The sequence below is a fragment of the Sorex araneus genome, chromosome 4 (genome assembly GCF_027595985.1).
Source record: "Sorex araneus isolate mSorAra2 chromosome 4, mSorAra2.pri, whole genome shotgun sequence".
NCBI classification, from domain to species: domain Eukaryota; kingdom Metazoa; phylum Chordata; class Mammalia; order Eulipotyphla; family Soricidae; genus Sorex; species Sorex araneus.
The window spans coordinates 147,213,086-147,235,947 of NC_073305.1; the positions used below are offsets into that span (position 1 = coordinate 147,213,086).

Here is a 22,862-nt window from a genome sequence, read left to right on the forward strand (position 1 = left end):
AGTTTAGTCTAATTTATAAATTAGTAAATATTCAGTGCTTTATCATAAAATGAAATGACCATTATTTGTCATCTCATGCTCCCTCTTTTCTTCTCTTAAGAGTCAAGGATGTGGCTCATGCCTTTGTAACTGTGAAACTGAGTTCAATGCCCACTCGGTAGTATTCTAAGTCTAAACTATTTGGGTTGTAATGGTCTTGGGACAAGCCATGCCCAAATATGCCACTATGGCATATTGATTGTTTTGAATTTAAGTTACTTAAGAATCATCCTGTTCAAAAGAACATACTGACTCTCACCTGTCTCTGGGAAAGCAGAAAATAAACTGTACGTGTTAAAGATCAGAAGGTAAAGATGCCCAAGAGGTAATTCAGGGTAGAAAAGCATATGTGAACAACCAATGCCACTTCTTCAGCAAGTAGTACACAGGTTCAAGTTCCTCTGTCTAGTTAGTTTTTCTTAAATGTATTGTTCCCTGGTCAAAAATTCAATGAAGACTACCTGCTATGGTCACTTCTTGAAATCTCTTAAGGCCCTCATATGTATTAAATTAAGTGTCTTTTCTTCTATCTATCTTACGTTATTTTCACTACCAGGACAACTAAAAGAAACTGGTAAAAGAAATGAAATCCATGGTAAGCTCAGTTCTGGGTACTTATTATTTCCATACTATGTCATTTTATATACTACATATGAAAGAGATCATTCTGTACTGTTACCCATTTAAAATTAAAAAGACATAAAAATAAGTCATCAATGGCAATATCATGGACTTAATGTTTAAAAAAGATATCAAAAGTGTAAGGAAGAAGCCGTGTAAGTGAATAGAGTTAAACCCAGTAAGAACAGAAAATGTATTATGCAAAACTAATATAAAGTCATGAAAATTTTCCTGTTAAAAGGGCAAAGTTTAAATGACAAAATAAGAGTATTTGTAGTTAAAAAGGCTAAATGTCAACATCTTTTAATTCAAGTAATTTAAAATAGTATCATTAGGGCTGTGAATTTGTTCAAAGGAGTTATGTTTTGCAAAAATGAGTCCTATATTTGACCCCAGTATAACATTGCTCTTGAACCAGAGTTTGTAGTATCCTCCTCCCACGCAATTAAATCAAACTTTCTTCATTACTAGCATGATCAATAATGCAAATTTTAGGAGTAAATTAAAATATCTTATTTTGACAAAGTAAAATATATCATGAAATATACTCATGTAAGAATGTAATTACATCATAAGAATGAAATTCTACAAACTATTAACTTTATTCTTTATTCTTCAATATTAAGAAATCTAGGTATTTTAGTACTCTTACTCTTTAGTATCATCTCCCATTAGAAACTTAATTATCAGTATTTGTCTCCTTATTGACCAAATCATATACAATGATTATTTAATTGATCTTTAAAGAGTAAAAGCATAAATAGCAGCTACAAAAAGACCAAAAATGGTATCAGATAAATATATCTTTTCTATTTACAAAAATTTTAATACAAAAACACCACAAGAGTAGCAATTCTACTTGTGTTCTAAATAAAGCACCATATATAAACAAAAAATATAGATTTCATAGAGTGGCTCAGATTCATGGTCCTAGTCTAAGAACAATGTGAACCTTACTGACATCTGACCAAAGCACAGAATCTGTGATCGAAGGTATACATTTATAATGAATTATTTTAGAGCTAAAAATATAAGTGGTAGAAAACAAAACCTAGTATTTTTTCAACATTGCATAATAGTATTTTTTCAACATTGCATAATATCCTCCTTCCTTTATTCATTTAATTTTTAGAAATAAAGATCACTTCATATTAAAGCAAAAAAGAAGCAAAGAACTATCCTGAAATGTATTTTATTTCATATAGATATAAACTTTAAAGAGAGCTGTTTTCTTACAGAAATGCAGTCACCTAAAATAATTTAAAATATTTTGAATTATCTAGCTATAAGACTTTAATATTCTTTGATACATTTTATTAAAGGGAATGATTATAAGACCGTGGAATTTACTCTTTTGTATAGTATTTGAAAGAATGTTTTGCCAGCCAGAAAATCAATTTCATATTAGATAAGTAAAAATGTAGTAGAGGAAGCAGTAAAGATTTGGAGCTATGAAAGATTAAATTTGAAATAATCACAGGACAAAGGCTGTGACTTTTTTCCTTTTCCAAATGTGAAAATTAGATTTACTGCTCTCAATGCATATCTTTTATGTGCTAGAAAACATTAAGTATCACTTTGTAAATGATACAATAACTACAAAGTTGTATACTTTAAATGACATACACAGACTCCTAGCTCTAGGAGCTTTCTAATGTTCAAAAGTATGAATTAAATGTGAGGCAATTCCAGACATCAATAAGTATTTATACATTTTTTTCATATCAGGAATTCCAATATCTACTGGTGAGTAGTTGAGATACAAAGTTTGATGAAGGGAAAAATAAAGAAGAAACCAATATGTATTAATTCAATGTTTATTGACACTATAATTACTGGTAAAGGCAGCATCTTTATCTCATGGAGATTAGGTTCTAGAAAAGCAGAGTGAATACATACGTTCACAGTAAGGCTTATGTTCTGGTAGAGAAGTCAGTAGGAGGCCAGAGAGAAAAGTGGTGAAAAAAATACATTTTAGGTAAGATAGGGAAAACTTCTCTGAAGAAGTGACATACAAAGTAAGCAGAAATGTTTTAGAAGGAACTATTCATATGAAGACTAGGAAATAGTACTCTAGAGAAATGGGAATATTAAAAGTAGAGGACCGGGGCCAGATCGATAGTACAGCAGGAAGGGCATTTGCCTAGCATGTTGCCAACCCGAGTTTGATCCCCTGCATTCCACGTGGTCCCCCAGCACTGCTAGAAGTGATTCCTGAGTGCAGAGTCAGGAGTAACCACTGAGCATTGCTGGGTGTGACCCAAAAAGCCAAAAAAAAAAAAAAAAAAGTAGAGGACCATATGCTATACTAGGGACTTAATCCAGGTCGTCTATATACAAGGCAAAGGCTTACTTCTGTACGACCTCTTGAGACCTTTTAATGTATTTTTTTTTAATTTTTATTTTATTTTATTTTATTTATAGTTTATTTTTAATTAGTGAGTCAACGTGAGGGTACAGTTACAGATTTATACATTTTTGTGCTCATTTTTAAGATGTGAAAGGGACTGGAGCTATAGCACAGAGGGTAGGGTGTTTGCCTTGCACACGGCTGACCTGGGTTCAATTCCCAGCATCCCATATGGTCCCCTGGGCACCGCCAGAAGTGGTTCCTGAGTGCAGAGCCAGGAGTAACCCCTGTGCATCGCCAGGTGTGACCCAAAAAACAAAAAAGAAAAAAAAAAAAAAAGAAAAAAAAAAAAAAAAAAGAGGTGAAAGAGTTTTCCAAACACTCTGATAAGGGATTTGTGTCTAAAATACATAAGCTCCCCCCTGTCCCTCCCCTCCTCTCCTCTCTTCTCATTTCTTTTCTTTCCACACCCAATTATACTATGGGCTAACTCCTGGCTCTGCACTCAGGGATTACTCATGATGGGCCTCTGGGAACCAAACATGGTATGGGGCGTGGTCAGCTGCCTGCAAGGGAAATGTCCCACCCACTATATACAACTCTGGCCCACATAACTCAATGATAAAAACATGCAACCCAATTAAAATAACAAAAGCAACATAAAGAGATGTTCAATATTAGTGATCAAGGAAATGCAAATCAAAACTAAAATGAGATAGCACTTCATAATGCAGGATAGTTATAACAAAAAAATCTGATCAAAACAAAATTTTTAAAAGTTTTTGGGCCACACCACCCACGGTGCTCAGGATTTACTCCTGGCTCTATGCTCAGGAATCACAACTGGTAGTTCTTGGGGCACCATATAGATCCCACGCAAGGCAAGTGCCCTGACTATTATACTATCTCTCAAGCCCCTGATCACAACAGATTCTGATGATAATGCAAAGCAATCAGAAATTTTGTCTATTGCTTCCTGGAATGTAAAATGACACAGCTTGGGGCTGGAGCAATAGCACAGCGGGTAGGGCGTTTGCCTTTAATGCGGCCGACCCAGGTTCGATTCCCAGCACCCCATATGGTCCTCTGAGTACCGCCAGGGGTGATTCCTGAGTGCAGAGCCAGGAGTAACCCCTGTGCATTGCCAGGTGTGACCCAAAAAAGAAAAGAAAAAAAAATAAAATAAAATGACACAGCTTCCTAAAAATCAGTAAAACAGGGTCTGGAACAATAGTACACTGGATAGGGCACTTGCCTTGCATGCACCTGACCTAAGTTCAATCCTCAGCATTCCATATAGTCCCCTGAACACCTCCAGGAGTAATTCCTTGGTGCAGAGCCAGAAGTAACCCCTGAGCCCCTGAGCATTTCCAGTTGGGTGAACCTCAAAACCAAAACCAAAAACAACAATAAAAAAAAGCGGGAAGGCAGTTTTCAAACCATTAGGCACAGAATTCCATAACAGAGCAAAACATTTCTTGATAAATACTTTGGAGAAATATATATTCATGCAGAAACTTGTACATGAATGTTCATAGCAGCATTATTTTTAATAGGCAATGTGAAAGAGATCAAAAAAACTCTTAGCAGACAAATGTACAGACTATGATATACAAAATAATATTCTTTTGTATTTCTTTTATGGGGGGAAGGGGCATATGATGTATGAGATAGTGATATGTTAGGGCTATTCCTGGTTTAATGTATAGGGTTCACTTCTAGCATATTCAAGGGACTATGTGGTGCTAGAGATTAAACTTGGGGTTCCTTTATGCAAAGCAGGTATTCTAGCCCTCTGAGCTATCTCTCCAGCCTTGAAAGGAGTAATATGTGATCATAAACAGGAATACTTACACAGATAAGCCTTACACAATATTATGTTCAGTAGTTCCCTGAGCACTGTCAAACAACATTTCTGATCACAAAGACAGGAATAGTCCCTGAGTACAACTGAGCATAGAGTAAATCATGCCACTCCTTCATCCCTCCCCCCAAAAAAAATCATGGGACGATAAAAAGTCAATGAGTCAGTAACAAAATAACAGAATCCATAGTATTTCATTAGTATGGAAATCCAGAGAGATCTTAGAGAAATCTTAAGCAATAAAAAGTAGATTGATAGTTTCTTGAAGCTGGGTTATAAAAGGGAAAGAAAGGGATACCAGATTTTTTTCTGAGGGATATAAATTTTATAAAAATGTGAATATACTGAAAAAACATTAAATTGTATAATTTAAATGGTAAGTTGAATTGCATTTTAATTATATCTCAATAAAACTGCTTTTACTGGGGCGAGGGCCAGGAGAGTCAGGAATGACAACATACCCACAATGTTCAGGAGACCAGGTACCAGGGGGACTACATGGAGCTACTGTATGCAAAGAACACACTCCAGACCAGTGAACTTACCGAAGTTGCTTTTAAAAAGTAAAACAGAACAAGACCAAAACAAAATAAATAAAAAGACCCATAACATAGATGCAGACTATATCTATATAATAATGACTACAGGAAAAGAAAGGGCATTGGATGATGAAAAGGCAAGAGAGATGAAAGAGCAAAAAAGTAACATGTTTGTTCTATATGGGTGACTCTGTTAGCTATTACTCTCTCTTTAGTTCTTAGAACTCTTTGAGGAGCTCCTAGGAATATTCAAAAGTTCACCTGCCTTAGAAGTTACTGATGTTTTAGGCTTTCACTGAAGAGCCATTACATTTCTAAGATCAAAGAAAGGCAATCAATGCCAAATAGCACTCAAGGAGCACTGTAAATTAATGTTCACTTTCTGCCACTCTGGCAATCCTATTAGAAGTACTAGGGATGTATAGTCAATGAGGAAAAAAATAACTTATTATTCACTTTGACTTTATCAGCTCCTTCAGTAGATCTAATGTCTTATGATCTAATATGGAATTTATAATGCTTTATAATTAGGCCTAAAAAATAAAAATATAAAAACAATAAAATAAACAGGACACTTTCTCATTGTATGATTTGTGTCTCTGATGCTTCCAATAACCAACAGATGCTACCCCCAAGCCATTTTTCTCCTTCATTAGCACGTTTTGGATTTCTCTTCCTTATTTTAGAAGGACGTCATCATTTTGATTAAATCAAAGTTTATTAAGAGTATTATATTACTCATGGGTGACCTCATTTTAGTTTAAGAAAACCAAAAAAAAAAACATACAAAACAAACTATGTCACTATCTTTCTATTTCATATACTAAAAACTAAATCATGACTCAAACTCTACTAATTTACATTAACTTCTGATATGATACCCAGTACATGTCTTAAACACTGTACAACTTTCCTATCTGTCACTCTCCTTTCATCTTATCTTCTGCAAAACATCAAATTACAGGGTCAGAATGACAGTACAGAGCACAGGGCACTTGCCTTTCATGTGGCCCAACTGAATTTGATCCCCAGTACCCCATATGCCCACAAAACACCACTAGGAATGATTCCTGAATACAGAGTCAGGAGTAAGATCTGAACAACACTGGGTATGGCTGCTCCCCCCCACAAAAACAAACAAACAAACAAACAAACAAACAAAAGGTAGCAAATATTGTCTTGAAGACATCATGAAAATTATTTTATTTCTATTTATCTAAACTCTTAGGAAACATGATATTTTGAGCAGGAGTTAATTCTACCACATAAAGAAAAATCTCTTGTATGTGTATATATGGTCATACAGGTGTCATATACATAAAGGAACATACATGTACATATACTATGCATATATCTACTATATATGTATATATGCAAAATCACATAGATAATATTACTCAGAGACTTTTAAGGGACTTGCATTATAATATGGTGACCCTAAAAAATGCTGAAAAGAAAATAACTGAACCAGAATGTGTCTCAGTCTTATTTACAGATGAAGATAAATCATCTAATAGTAACACTGATGCCAAATGAGCTAACAAGAGGCAATTTAACAGATGAGGAGATGCTAACTGTAGCAAGGAGGATGAATTAAGAAGGGGGGGGACAAATGAGATGGATGTCACCATGTGCAAACAAGTAAAGTGGTTTTATTTCCACAACAATGAAGTGATGTCCAAAAATTCTGCAATGCAAATGATGACAAAATAACACCTACTGGAATCAGTAAATCATTACTTTCAAATCAAAAAGGCAGAATGGAAAGTAAATGAATTCTTGCCTTTAAACTGTTTGTATCTTACGTTATTACTAACTGGCATTTTTTAAAGTACAGAGTTAATGTTTAGTTTACTGGACTGCTTTTAAGTAAAAGCACTGCTTCCAATTTAGCTTCTTGTTAAAATTGCATTTGGCTCTATTTTCCTCACTCAGTTCCCAGAGACATCATCATTGTTTTCAGGTACAAAAGAAAGCTCAACATGCTGCTTCTGATTTCCACTCTCATTTTCTGCCATCCTACTATGACTATAGGATCAGTGACACATCAGCAATATCAGAATGCCCTATGCTGATGTATATTCAAGTTACAATGGATTATCCACTTGCAGTAACTCCTGGATTATCAGTGCCCAATTTACCTATTTTTACTTAACAAAAATGAGAATATAATGTCTTAGGAGCACTGGACAATTAAGAAAAGGGTCTAAATAGACTTGAAGACAAATTTTGTGTCTGCATAGTGGCACTATTGACCCACTAAGGTTAATAACCATTCTATAGTTATCCTCTGTTAGGTAGTGAAGCTAGAACTACCCCTTCTATAAATCATTTACAAGAGGAGAGCAGGAATAAAATCTTTAATTTTCTTTTAAAAAACATGAACAATAATAATTCTCAGGATCTGTAATTTGACACAAATATTTTTCGACCATTCTATCTTGATTTTGTTAAAGCCATCTGCCTTGTTCAGTTTAAAGTAAGACAATTTTTTGTTCAATTATTTTGAAGAAAAATGATCAACTATGGCAGGAGCATTGGGAAAAAAAAAAAAAAACTAAAGAAGTGACTTGGAGAAGCAGTACAGAGATCACGATATTTGCCTTGCAGGAGATGACCCTAGCTTGATCCATGGTTTGACATGGCAAAAATACTCCTTGATTATGCAGGAATTAGAGATTTACACTTCAAGGCCCACTAAAACAATTCTCTAGGGAAGAAGGTCCTTGTTATGAGCTAAACAGCAGGTTGCAAATTTATTCAGTTAGCTCCTATTGTACAATCCTACCTTTTAATTATCTCTGTGCTTGAATGTATTATCTAAAAGTTCATAACCTCTTCCAAGATTAATCTTGCACTTAAACAATTTTATCTGTAGGAGCCCGAAAGATAGTACAGCAGGTAAGGCTCTTGCATTTCATGCCATCAATTTAAGGTCCATCCCCAGAACCGCATATAGTCCCCCGAGCACCATCAGAAGTGACTCTGAGCACAGAGCCTGTAGGAAGCCTTAGGCACAGAAGCAAAAAACCAAAAAAAAACTACATAGTTTGTATGTTTACATTCCAAATTTTTAGCACAAACATTAATGTATGCACAAATAAAAGAAAAAATACAACTGCTCAGTTGGGGAGATAGTCCAATGGTCAGAGCACATACTTGGTTTACACCAGGATCAGGTCCAAACCCACGTACCACATCGCCTCCTTGATCCAGTATTTCCAAGTATAGTTTTGGAGGCCCTGAACAATGCAAGAATGGTCCTTGTAGCCCCCAGCATTGCTAGCCTGAGCACTGCTGCATTACAAGGCCCACATACCAAAGAATCTGACCCAATAAGTTCCCAAACTCCCTTAACGCTGTGTGGGAGACCTTCTCCAAGATATTACTCATGAATGAAACTCTACACATTTATGATACATCATCATCATCATCATCCCATTGATCATCAATTTTCTTGAACGGTCTCAGTAATGTCTCCATTCATCCTAGACCTGAGATTTTAGAAGCCTTTGATATGATACAACAAATTAAAAATCATTTGAAATGTTTTATTTACTTTAATTGTATCGCAACTAATACAACGAATCAAAACTCATTTAAAAATTTTTTAATTTACTTTTATATGCTCTTGGTTATGGCGGCACACTCAGTGCTATCCAGGATTTATTTCTCACTCTGATCATTCCTGGTGACACTTAAGGGTCTATTGTTGTGTGAGGGATCAAACTAATGTCCAAGGCAAGTGATCTATCCCACTGTACTATCTCTCTGGCCTTTAAAAACTCAACTTTTGGGTTAAACAAACAAAAATATTTAGGATGAGATTAGCATTATACTACAAATATTTAGTAAGAAACAAACAATTAAAATCACAGAGATACGCATAAATGTGGCCATGCACAGTCTAAATGAAAAACAGTATTAATGTTCCTTTGTAGTACTTTATTTTTGCAAATTATAAGAAAAGCATTGAAATGACATGAGATTCGATGGGAAATATTTTACCTTGTTTGAGTTCAGCATTTCTTGTTCCTTTGGACAAATAGCAATTTGGTAAAGGACACGATGAAAATATTGGCCAAGGATATGGATCATCACCCTAAAAAAGAGGACTTTTAATTTAAGAAGCTAGTTTCCATGATATTGAATTTTAGGCTTTCTGAAATATCACGAACTTAAACAGGCCTCGGTTTCATAAATTTTTGAAGTTTACAAAAGTTAGTTGATATTATAAATACTCAAATAGGTAATAAGCAAAATGAAATGTAATAAAAGCAAGGGCAAAATATATTGTAACCTGTTCTGGCAACTATTACTAAAATGCTTTTAGTATTTTTTCATGAAATAAAAATTGTAGTTAAAAAAAAAACTTATTTCCGGGGCTGGAGCAATAGTACAGCGGGTAGGGCGTTTGCCTTGCACGCAGCTGACCCGAGTTCGATTCCCAGCATCCCATATGATCCCCCAGCACCTCCAGGAATGATTCCTGAGTGCAGAGCCAGGAGTAATGCCTGTGCATCGCTGGGTGTGAACCCAAAAAGAAAAAAAGAAAACCTGTTATTTCCCCCGTTACTAAAAAATTGCTTCTCTTATAAATCCATTATTTCTGTTTCATCTTTCCCTGAGAGACAAAATAAAAAGATATTTAATAATGACCAAAAAAAAAAACCCTCCAAGCCTTCAAGAAGTCAAACTCTGAGTACCGAAGAAAAGCATCCAATACTATCAATTATATACAAAGAAAACATAGTTCAACTAATAAAAATTATGCATTATTCTCTCATTTGTTGGACTTATAGATACACAGCAAGGTAGAAACAGAGGGCCAAAGGTAATCCAACAAGATAACTGATTATACAGATAAGTTAGAAGGAAAGGAGGGAGAAATAGTGGGAGGGAGAGGTGCTGGGGTCCTTTGGTGAAGGAGGTGAGCACACTGGTGGGGGGGTGCAGTGTTGGAATTATGTGCAGAGGAAACCATCATGGACAGACTGACAGTATTGTATATCACAGAAACTCAATCAAAAATCAATTCAGTGTCATTAAAGAAAAAGTCATTAAAATACTAAAGAGATACCAAAAATGAACCATAAAATATGCAAAGGGCGCCTACCTGAGCAACAGAAACTAATACTCATAACCTCATTCCACGAATACTATACATGCGTAAATGTTCAGTTGCATTAAAAGCTTTGTTGTGATATTTATTTCTAGCCACAAGCTTAACTTTTGTGATGAGGACATTTGATAGTTGTCAAGTCAGCTGGCTGACTTGCTTCAAGCTATGTCAGAAAATCATTCCCCGCCATCCCACTTTCAGAAACTCACCTTTTCTAGTATCCTTGGAGGCAAAATTCGTTCCATAGGCCCACCAATAAGATTAAGTCTAACAAGAATGTGATTTCTCTCTATTGATAGTCCATCAATTATAAAATCCCTGAAAAATAAATAATCAAATTTTAGTCATGTTTTCTACAGGACAAAGAATTAATGAAGATGTAACTAATATATGATGGATGAGATCAAAACTTCTGACATCCCAAACTTCCTATAACTATTAATACAATATTTTAAGGCCCCGTCAGCATGGAGGCACATATTAAAAAAATCCGTGCTAGCCGTGAATGTGGTCAATCTAGACTCAATCTCCAAACACTGCCAAAAGTGATCTCTGAGCTCAGAGCCGGAAGTAAATCCCTAAACACTGCTAGATATGCCCCCCTCACTCCATAAAGTAAAAGCAAAAAAATTTAGAGATGCAAGCATAATGCCAGCAATTCAATATGTATTCAATAAGTGCATACAAACTGAGTAACAAAAGTTGTTATGTAAGTAGAAAAACACCAACGTATTATCATAACCTCACTTTGCAACAATCAGAATTTATGATTTCAAACTAACAAAATTAAGGAGGTGGAGTAAAGAGTAATACCACAGGGCACACAAAATCAAAGTCTATCCAGTGTCTCATAGAACTAATGCAGCAGGAATTTAAAAGTAATGTGACCTCATGGTACCATCAAAAAGTTAGGTCTTAACAAAATATTAACAACAAAATAAGAATAAAATAACTTAGAAAACAATTACTTATAAGCCCTCTTTAAAAACATTGATAGTTTGTTTTAAATGAAGGCCTTTGACTTTTATACTCTTATTTTTTTTTTAATTGTACTATTTTGCTATTTACATCTACTGACATCAGATAGTGGAGAAAGATTTTTTTAAAAACATATAAAAATATGTCAACGGAGCACCTTCAAGGAAGTCTATTTGTGTTATTGTGCCTCAAAAGGTTTTGTCCTTTTTTACCTGTGGTTCTCAGAGGTCTCTATCATATTTTCTTCTTGAGCATTTAGTAGCATTTCAGATACTTGATACTGAACCTCCAATAGGAGAAGTGAGTCAAGATTACAGCAGATCACACTTAACAACCTATGTAAAGAAGAACAAAAAGGTTTAATAAAATATATCCTGAAGTATCTGTATTATAAACCATAATGCCCAAAAGTAGAGAGTATGGGGGAACCTGTTTGCCATGGATGAAGGGTGTGGATTGGATAGGGTGGGTGGGTACACCTGGTGGTGGAGAATGTGCACTGGTGGAGTGATGGGTGTTTGATCATTGTATGACTGAAACTCAAACATGAGAGCTTAGTAACTGTTGTAACCCTGTAGTTCAGTGTATATATATACATATAGATATACCTTGAAAATTTAAAATTTATTCTGGGAGTCTCAAGTATAAAAGACATAAAAAACACATATAACAGTACAAATTTTATAAGAACAAGAATATAGTTATTTAAGATATATATTTTAACCATTTTAAATAGCAATTAAATTCATAATGTTTCATTAAAACATTATTTAGAGATCACAAACAGTTTGAAATCTTGATTTTTAAAATAGAGATTAACACTAAATTTTCTACTGAGTTATCACTTAAAAAATTAAGGAACATTAGCAGTCAAAAAAGCGCCTGCAAATTGCCACCAAGTTTTATTCAGCAATTAAATAGAGAAGGAATGGTAGAATGATTTGGCTAACAATTCAGGAGATGCTAATAAGGAGAAATTTCAATGACCAACTTTATAAGTGTTAAATCAAGCTGTGATAAAAGCTAACATATGGTGCATTATGAAATACTCTTGCAGAGAAAACTGAACCTAAAACTGCTCAAGCCTAGATAGCTATCAATTTAAAGGAAATTAAAGAATCAGAGAAATAGAATTTAAAAAAATGACACATCGCAAAAAAAATCAGAATTTGGAGAAGTCTACACATTACTTTTTTTTCTTTAGCCAAAAAATAGCAGGAATAAAAGGGGAATAAATATATAGAATTTTTCTAAGCAAACAAACAGGAAAATGCTAGCAACTGATAAAGATGAGTGATAGGTACACAAAATATTCATTTTGCAACTCAATATACTTTATACATCCTATGATAAGAACGTTATTTAAAAAGATCATGGGAAGGGGAGGGGAAGGGTAGGGAGGAGATGCTAATAAAGAGAAATTTCAGTTTCTATTCCCAGGTTCCCTACTATTCCCTGGCCTGCCTCTTTGGTAGACAGTTTTTTTTTATTCTCTTTTTTTCCTCCTCCTATCAGGTACTCTGGTTTGCAAAACTGTTACTGATAAGAGTATTAAGTCACTTTTCCTAGTTCTGGTCCAGAGTGACCACTTCCTTTTACCATTATCATAGTTAGACCCTTCCCTAACTTATCTCATATCCCCTAGCCCACTGGCAAACTTCCTACTAAGGACCAATTCTCCTGCTCTTCATTTAGGTGACTTTGGGCTTTAGTTATTTCCCTACTCTGTTTCTTTATATTCCATATGAGTGAGGTCATTCTGTTTCTGCCCAAGATGCTCTAACTCTCTTCACTTAGCATGATAATCTCCAGGTCCATCCACATATCAGCAAGTTGCATAACCTCATCTTTTCTACTGTTGCATAGTATTCTATTGCCATGTAACTCTTTAGTTTTCAAGTAAAGTGACAATATACAAACAAAAGAAAACACAGATATATAAAGCAATTTATAATTATATCAAGAGCACACCGAATTTCTTGACAGACTGATAAGTGGATCAAAAAGATATGTCAAGAATGCGCCTTCTCCAGATGGAGCCCCAGCGACACAGAGCTTCTAGTAACACGGCTCCGGTTTGCGCGACACTGAGCTTCTACTAACACGGCTCCGGTTTGCGGGACTGGGACACCTCCAAACCACAGGGGGCACTGGAATGGGTGGTGCCAGCCCAGTTCCCAATTCGACCTGGCCTCCGGAAGTCATGCCCTCGACCCGCCCTCGGTGCCATCTTGCCACAAACAGCATTGAAGAATTCGGGCCGCTCCGGCGGGCACCACCAGCTGGAGATTGCTCCGGACCCCAGACCAGGCCAACAACACCAGGGTGCCAGACGGAGAAGCTACAGCCAGCACGCCTTCTCCAGATGGAGCCCCAGTGACACTGAGCTTCTACTAACACGGCTCTGGTTTGCAGGACTGGGACACCACCAAACCGCGAAGCTGCTTACTGATATACAAAATATATGCTCAGGAATGGCTCCGCCACCCCCGAGCGTCCACTATCCCAGAGGCACAGAAACCAATCTTAGAATGCAGCAGCTGCTGGCAGGTATACTCCTTTTGGTACCAGCAGCTCCTTGCAGAATGTCTCCAGACTGAGAACTAAGCTGCAGCCCCATGCCTGCCCTGGAGGGAAAGGTTTTTCTCTCTCGCCTTTTACTTGCTGGAGGGGAAGGGTGTGGAGACCGCCATATTATGAGGAACACTAATGAGAGATACAAGCTTGCAATGATCCAACTTCTGGAAGAAATTTCCCTGGACTTAGTTGCTAAAATACAGAAATCCAAAACTGCACGATAGTGGCCACGCAACCTCATATCTCTGCACAGCAGGTCTGTTTCTAGTGGGGAACTTCTAATAATAATAGTGAGTTTTTTGTTGAAATATTGAATGTAATCAAAGGAAAGAAAAAGTAAAGTGAAATTTATCAATTACACAGGTGGAAGGGGAGGAATGGGAGGTATACTGGGGTTTTTTTGGTGGTGGAATATGTACACTGGTGAAGGGATGGTTGTTTCAGCATTGTATAACTAAGACTTAAACCTGAAAGCATTGAAGAAAGAAAGAAAGAAAGAAAGAAAGAAAGAAAGAAAGAAAGAAAGAAAGAAAGAAAGAAAGAAAGAAGGAAGGAAGGAAGGAAGGAAGGAAGGAAGGAAGGAAGGAAGGAAGGAAGGAAGGAAGGAAGGAAGAAAGAAAGAAAGAAAGAAAGAAAGAAAGAAAGAAAGAAAGAAAGAAAGAAAGAAAGAAAGAAAGAAAGAAAGAAAGAAAGAAAGAGGAGGGAGGGAGGGAGGGAGGGAGGGAGGGAGGGAGGGAGGGAGGGAGGGAGGGAGAGAGAGAGAGAGAGAAAGAAAGAGAGAAAGAAAGAAAGAAAGAAAGAAAGAAAGAAAGAAAGAAAGAAAGAAAGAAAGAAAGAAAGAAAGAAAGAAAGAAAGAAAGAAAGAAAGAAAGACTCTAGATGTTCTGTGGAAAAAAGAAAGAATGAAGTTGCTATCAATTAAGATACATAAAGCTGTAAGTTATGAATATTTAGGGAGATTTCATTTTAATATTCTAAATCTGTAAGCAGAAAATAAAAAAAAACTCAACATCCTCTAGTTTAAGATTTGAAAGAAAGATTTGAGGATTTAGATAGAAAATGAGACAATCCACATGAGAACTAAGTAAATTTGGAAAGTAAATGCTTACTTGGACCAAATTCCCCTCATTAGAAAATGAGTAAACAGAAACCTTTTTAAATGATGTAAGGCTTTTAAGATCTTATAAGTACTAAGAATAATGTAAAGCTAAGCAATCTGGATTCCATAGTAAATTAAAGAACAGCACACTGTGGTCAAGTTAAGTTTATTCCAGGAAGTAAGGGATAGTTTAATAGTAGAATATCTCATGATGTAACTCATGATATGAATATGTAGTAGAATAGAACATATATTCATCATAACAGATGTTTAAAAGCTGTTTCATTCAAAACTGAATTCTCTATTACCAGTTCCTCCATAAGGTTGTAAATAAATTAAAGAAAGCCTACTACTATAATTTCATTTAAAAAACAAATTTATCTCAATGTAAGAGCTAAAAGCAGAAACAGGAAAAACACTCCCACTAAGGACACAAGGAAGGCAAACATGCACATTACTATTACTCCAGAAGTTTAAGCCAATGCACAAAAAAAGATGAAAAATAAAAGAATATTCTATCTGAAAGAAAATGAAATGTTCATTGTTAGAAGTTAGAACTGTTTATTTGGAAACCAGTTCTTCTTGAAATAAAATTTAATTTACCTTAAGAAATATTGATTGAATACCTACTAAGTGTCTGTTTCTGTTTTAGTGACTATGATCTACAGTGAACACACATGTTCAAAATTCCCCGTCCTGTGCTGAAAGGAGGTAAGATGATATGCATGATACCTTCTCAGGAACAATAATGCAAATAAATCAGTGTCTAAAACGATAGACAGTATTAAAAGTGTCTGCCATAGAAGCAGGCCAGAGCACAGATGGGTAGTGAGGACAACAATGGATGAAAGGGAACAGTGGTGAAGGGATTCGTGCTCAAATATTGTATGACTGAAAGCCAATCATGAATAACTCTGATCTTGGTCATTTACAATCATTCAGTAAATAAACTTTTTAAAATTCCCAGTTCAGGGGTCCAGGATTACAGTGGGTAGAGCAGTTGACTTGCACGTTGCCATCCCTGGTCGGTCCCCAGCATCCCGTTTCACACAGGAGAAACTATATGAATGTCAAGATAGGAATCTTGCCAAATAGTCCTCTAACAATGAGATTCCAGAGCACATGTTCCTAATCACTATGAGACACAGCCAAACACTCGTCTGTACTAAGGGACACAATATAAGGACATACATATTAAATTCACAAAACTTTATATCAGTGGAAAAAGTAACATTTTAATAAAAATAATTAAGGATCATTTAAATTAGGTTGAAATAAAGACCATATTTACACATAAGAAAATTCCTGTCAGTTCACAGGTGATTTATAAATTCAAATCCAGTGAAAACTAAAATCCTAGGGCTATTTTGTGTGCCAAACTAATCATAAAATTTATATGAAAAAAAATCCTAAGACTAGTCAAGAATTTTGCTGTGTATGGTTTGGTACATACAGTTTTTGTTTGCTTGCTTCTGATACACAGCCAGTGCTCCTGAGACCTTACTCCTGGCTCTGAGATCAGGGGTCATTCCTAGTGAGCTTGGGGACCATATCAGGTGTCAGGGATCAAACCTGTATCAGCATCATGAAAGGCAAGCACCTTACCCATTGTACTATCACTCTATCACTCTGGCCCTGAAAAGTAGTGAATATATTTTTTGAAAAGAGCAAAATGGATGGGATAGTTCTACTAGTTATTGAAACTTACTTCAAAGGTATATTAATTTAAACTGTGGGATTTGTACAAGAAAGGATGAACCAAAACCCAACAGAACAGAATTGAAAGTACAGAAATAAGCTTTTTCAGATCCTTGTTTTACAACAATTTTTATTACTATATATTTCTTCAAAGAGAGAAATAACTAATGTTCTACATGTAACAGAGTTCTTAATAATAGCCCAGGATTGAAACAACTCAAATGACCACTATGTACATAATAAAAAATGGAGTATTTTAAATAGTATATTATACATCAATGGAAATAATGCATGCTACATAAATTTATATATTAAAAGACACCAAAAAATATACACCAAAAGAGGGTAGTCAAAGACCTTAAAAGCTCTTTAATTTTTTATTTTGTACAATGATAAGCAATATGCAGAGATTGCTTATATACCGTTATAGTTACAGTCTTATAGCTCCTTGGCCCAAAGAGTATAGCACTCAAGGGGATATTTACCGAAGACAAGATTGCTTGCCCACAGCAAAGCTTCTGAAGACAGGGAAAATAGGATTTAAAGGGAGGTGGTACCCAGGTGCCTTTACGAACTCTAGAGAAGCATTTTGTATAACCATGCTGATATTCAGCTAAATTAATCCAGTTACATGGACTCATCCGAGTCAGGTTTATTAATGACATCTAGTAACAGTTTTCTCACCTCAACTTGGACACTATAGTCTAAGTCCCAATCCCTACTAAAGAGCCCATACTGTGTAATAATATAGTCTCTAGACAAATAATTTTTTGCTATTGTTGAGCCACACCTAAGCAATGCTCAGGAATCACTCCCAGCAGTGTGTGGGGGACCATATGGGGTGTTGGAGATCAAACTCAGGTTGCCCGTATACAAGGCAGGTCCCTTACCCTCTATCTTTCCAGACCCCTAAACAATTAATTTTTATAGAACTCTTATCGTTATATTTTTTTCCTTTCCACTGGAGTAGTGCATTGTCATTTTTAAGAAACAAACACACTGCTGGAATTCATTGCTTAGCATGGTCACAATTTATAAACTGTGTTTGTTATCCCTCAGAAAGGAATAAAGAATCAGTAGGAAATATTGATAGAGTCTCAGAATTTTCTTCTGACATTAGTAGAAAGCCGTTATTTTTGACTATTGATATCAAACCCCTCTAAAATACTAAGTACAACCTTGGTAAAGAAAATTTCCAAAATTCGCCAGAAAACCTGTTTAATGTGCCAAATGTCTCATGTTTCTCTCTGCTGAAGTTCACTATAAGCAACAAAATAAATCAAGGTTTCTCTTTATAAGAGTGGATTAACAAAGCCCTTGCAACTGCTAAGATACTACTTTTTTGGCTGACATAAACACAAAAGCAATGTTCTTTCATCTGACAAGAATAATAATTTAATTTTACTATTTATCAAAGTTTTTCCCAAAAAGCCATGTTTGTCTCTCATTCTACATCCTATAAAAAGCATTCTACTTATGATATGTTAAGTAGTCAGAGGTATATTATATTCTAGATGCTTTAGTACAATGCTGATATGACCCAAGAACATGGTTATCTCTGTGACGTCTCTGAGTGGCAATGTGATCTCATGTAATATGCATCATGCATTATGAAAATTCATACCGTTTACCACTAAGAAAGTGACTTAATGCATGATTTTAGCTTCTCTGGGAAGGAAGTAACAGCTAACATATTTGGGTGTGCCATGCTGAAGTACTTTTCATGTAACTGATATCTATATGTGATTCATAGGCTAGATAAAAAAATGTGAAACTCAGATATAATCTGTATGTAATGTAATGTAATGTAATGTAATGATGTCAGTAAAATCACTTTAATCTTTAAACTAGAAGATGTGATGCTGGTCAAAGGTTCAATGACCAGGTGTTATATGGAGCTTCTGACAATGTGATACACAAGAATCACAAACATGATACTAAGATTTTGTAGTAACTTTGTGTTCTTCTTGTTATCTAAGTATTCTAGTTTGGGAAATAGACTCTAGTGGTGAATACGGGGTAGTTTATACAGATGTTGATTTAAAAATCATGCGCATATGATATAATGCAATGGTACATAAAAATCAAATAAGGGACAGAGAGACAGACAGTACAGGAGCAAAAATACCCAAAGTACATGCCTACATGCAGCTGACCCTAGTTCACTCACCATGGCATCACATGCTCCTCTGAATACTAAATCCCTGGAATTCCAGAGCAATTAGAAGTATGAACTTAAGGTCCCAAAGTACTGGTAATCCCAAGTATACAGGACACAAGTAACACCATACCCCTGGGGCCTAGATGGTTAACTAAGATCCACTGTCATAGCCTCTAGGCTGGAGTCTGGAAGTTATCCCAAAAGAAAATGAAATAATTGAATTAAAGCAAAATGTTCCTGATTTATGTATCTTTACTGCCACTTTTTTCAAAATGCCAAAATCTCATAGGTAAATTTCAAGACATGGTAGCATACAGATTAAAAACATGGAGGTAATCCCCCCACCCTATTTCCAGAAGCCCCCGCAGCCACGCCCACCTCCCACAGCTGCTGCCATGTTGACTCATCCACTGGCCATGCTCTACAGATGCACAAATAAGTTTACAAGGAGATGCAAGTCAAGCAGCTAAAATTCATGGACAAATATTAGAGTTTTGTTATCTAATCAATTTCAACTCTAGAATTGTATCAACAGTTGTGGCTTTGTCTCCATTTGGCTCCATTTAAAAAATAAATTTAAAGGAAAAAATTTTAAAAGGTAACACAACACTGGTTAAAACAAACAAACAAATAAACAAAACAACATGGATGTAAATACCAAAACAATTCAAAGAGATCAAAACTGCAGTTTCTGCAGTGCAGGGCTGGGGGCAGTCAAGTAAAACAAAATAAAATAAAATAACAAAGGTTTACTCTTTTGTCTGAAAATTTTCACACGCTACTTTGCTTTTTAAAACTCTGAACACATACTCAACAGAAAATAAATTTACAACAGTGTTTGAAAACTATCACAAGACCATGAACTAACTAATGTCTTCCCAAGTTGCTCTGCTAACAAAAGAGAAATACAGACAAGACTCACTTCAGACTGGGAAGGAAACTTCAGCCACAAAGAACCTAAACTTTACTTGATTCTTCTGTTTTGTTTAAACAGATTAACTAAAAACAAAAATATTTATTATAGGCTCAAAAACTGCTTAGACAGATTAACGATAACCTAAAATATTTATTTTATAAGCTCAAAAATTATTTTAATGACTTTTGCCTTATTAAACTTATCTCTAATATAATGAAACAAAATCGGCTTTACTTTTTATCATAAAGGAAAGCAGTTACGTATAATTTGGGATTAAGAAGGCATATCAAAAAAATCAAATGCTAATTTGATATCCCAAATGACTTAATCCTATTTATTTTAATAAGCTGAAATAAAATTCCTTGGGGTTAAGGACTTAGGTTTAACATAGGAACTTGTATTAATGACTAAAACAGAAATATTCAGGGGAAAAAAATCAAAGCATATTTAGAAAATCAGGAGAAAGAAGGTATTACTAACCAGGGTCATTCCAGATTTCTAAAAAGCAGGACTTTCTGCAAGGCATTAAGACTAATTTGGTACAATTCTAAACCAAAAAAAAATTTAAAACCTCTCCTATAGGTAATTTTCAGGAGATAAAGGAAACACACGGTCTGTCTCTCAGACTCTCATTTTGCTTCTAAAGAGCCATACTAAGCCGACCAAGCACTTGTTTATGGTTAATACTATCTGGGAACTCAGTTTCCAAGCAAAATCCCGGCAATGCGTGTGGCCTAGTTAGAAAGGTTCCCGGCTGCCATGCACACCGCTTGGGAACCGTTGTTAAGTGGCTCAATGGCAGATTTTTTTTTTTTGATGCCGTTTCTAATACTTAATGCCAGGATGAAAACACGTGTTCAAATTAGGGCACAGTGATTGATCTGGCCCTGGGAACAGAGTGGTCTCCATCACTCCCAAATGCGTGGCAGGCTGAAAGCATCAGACACGAGTGGGAAGTGGTTCCCCTGCCAACCACACACTCACTCTGCCACCTCTATCCGTACCAAGTCTCACTGATCACATCTTCTACTACCTTCCATCCAACCCCGAAAACTGCAAATACCATCGTAGCTCAGCGAGGCCAGCCCAAAGAGATTTCTCTGCAATGACCCAGTTGAAAGAACACTCAGAAGAACTGGGGAGAATGCAGGGGGTGAGGCCTTGGCACTTGGCGTGCAGACCCAGGTTCGATCCTCGGCACCCCCATATGGTCCCCCCAGCACTGCCAGGAGAGGTCCCTGAGCACACAGCCAGGTAGGAAGCCTTGAGCACAGCTGAAAAAAACAAAAAACAAAACAAAAAACCTCTCCTATATTACATTAATATAGCAATATTTATTTCATATAAATTAAATAAATTGCATATCAAGCTGCATATTTTTAAAAATACAAGTATACTAGAGTTTTTCAATGAACTGCAAAAACGTTCTTACTTTTTATATTCTATCACTATCACTATCACTATCATCCCATTGATCCTTGATTTGCTCAAGGGGGCCCAGTACCGTCTCCATTAGTCCTAGCCCTGAGATTTTAGCAGCCTCTCTTTATTCATCCTTCCCAACTGTGCTGCATTAGAGGCTCTTTCAGGGCCAGCAGAATGAGACCCATCATTGTTACTGTATTTGACATATGAATACACCACAGGGAGTTTGCCAGGCTCTCCCGTGCAGGCAGGAAAACTCTCAGTAGATTGCCAGGTTCTCCGAGAGGGAGAACTAGGCTATAAGAAGTTGCGCAGCTGCCATACCAAAAATAATGTATGATATCCAATTTATCACTGCATTACCACACGTAGCTGAATAAAGTGTTGCTACTCCCCAGGAGACATATCAATATTTCTTTAAACATGCAATAATATGCATCATTAGCATAGTTTAGTTATAGTCTAAGAAACAATCTATGGCCACACTTTTTGTTGTTGTTGGTATCAATGTTGTCAGGACACAAAATATACCTATTCATATAAATCATGCTATGAGCACTCTATTAGGTTACTTATCAGTGCTTACTTGAGGAGAACCATAGGTTTAGAGTGAGCAAGAAAGGTTAGACTCTTGTATATGATCCTATATTTGAATTATCATTTAGAAAAACAAACCTTTTTTTTTTTGTACCAGATGCAAAGGTAATATCCCAGCATAGAGTAGAAACTAGCATTTTACATCACTGAAAAATAGGTTTTAAAATATTGCACTTACTTCTTTTTCCTTAAATCCCATCTTTCCTCATCTTACTCCTACCTAAATGACTTACAATGATTGAAAATTGCAAAACCACAAGGTAGAAGAATTACCATCTACAAACCTTAAGAACAAGACTTTAGAATTTCTATGCAAATAGCATCAAAATGCAGTATGTAGCTGTCAAGAGCAATGTCCCTTAATCAACAGAATAGTTCTTTAGGAAAATACACTGATATTCAAATTGGAAAAGTTAAGTTAAATAAAAACTAGAGTTTGACATCATTTCAAGTCAGATTAGGTGTACATAGTAAGTAAACTGAAAAAAATAGTTCTTGATTTTTTTCTTGAATCTTAGAATTTCAAATTAGAAATTAATACACTTAAGGTTATGCCAGGTTAACATCCATTATAATAGTCATAAATTTAAGAGAATAGCAATAGCACAGCGGTTGGGCATTCACCTTTCACACTGCCGACCCAAGTTTGATTCCTCTGCCCCTCTTGGAGAGCCTGGCAAGCTACCGAGAGTATCGAGCCCGCGTGGCAGAGCCTGGCAAGCTACCCGTGCGTATTGGGTATGCCAAAAACAGTAACAATAAGTCTCTCAATGAGAGATGTTACTGGTGCCCGCTCGAAATACCTAATACATGGTAGACAGAATTTTATTTTTTAAATGTATATCCTGGGTACCCCATCAGGGGGCAGGTGAGCCT

General features: G+C 35.9%; 1 protein-coding gene across 1 annotated transcript in view; it reads right to left on the minus strand.

Annotated features, from left to right (window-relative positions):
* The window catches only part of TBC1D32 (TBC1 domain family member 32), a 227,184-nt gene that overhangs the window by 61,877 nt on the left and 142,445 nt on the right, over positions 1–22,862 (minus strand). The window contains exons 24-26 of the mRNA XM_055137151.1: positions 11,726–11,848; positions 10,745–10,853; positions 9,422–9,515 (exon numbers count right to left, since the gene is read on the minus strand). Of these exons, the coding sequence (XP_054993126.1) occupies positions 9,422–9,515; positions 10,745–10,853; positions 11,726–11,848 (326 nt within the window). The remainder of the gene's footprint in view (positions 1–9,421; positions 9,516–10,744; positions 10,854–11,725; positions 11,849–22,862) is intronic.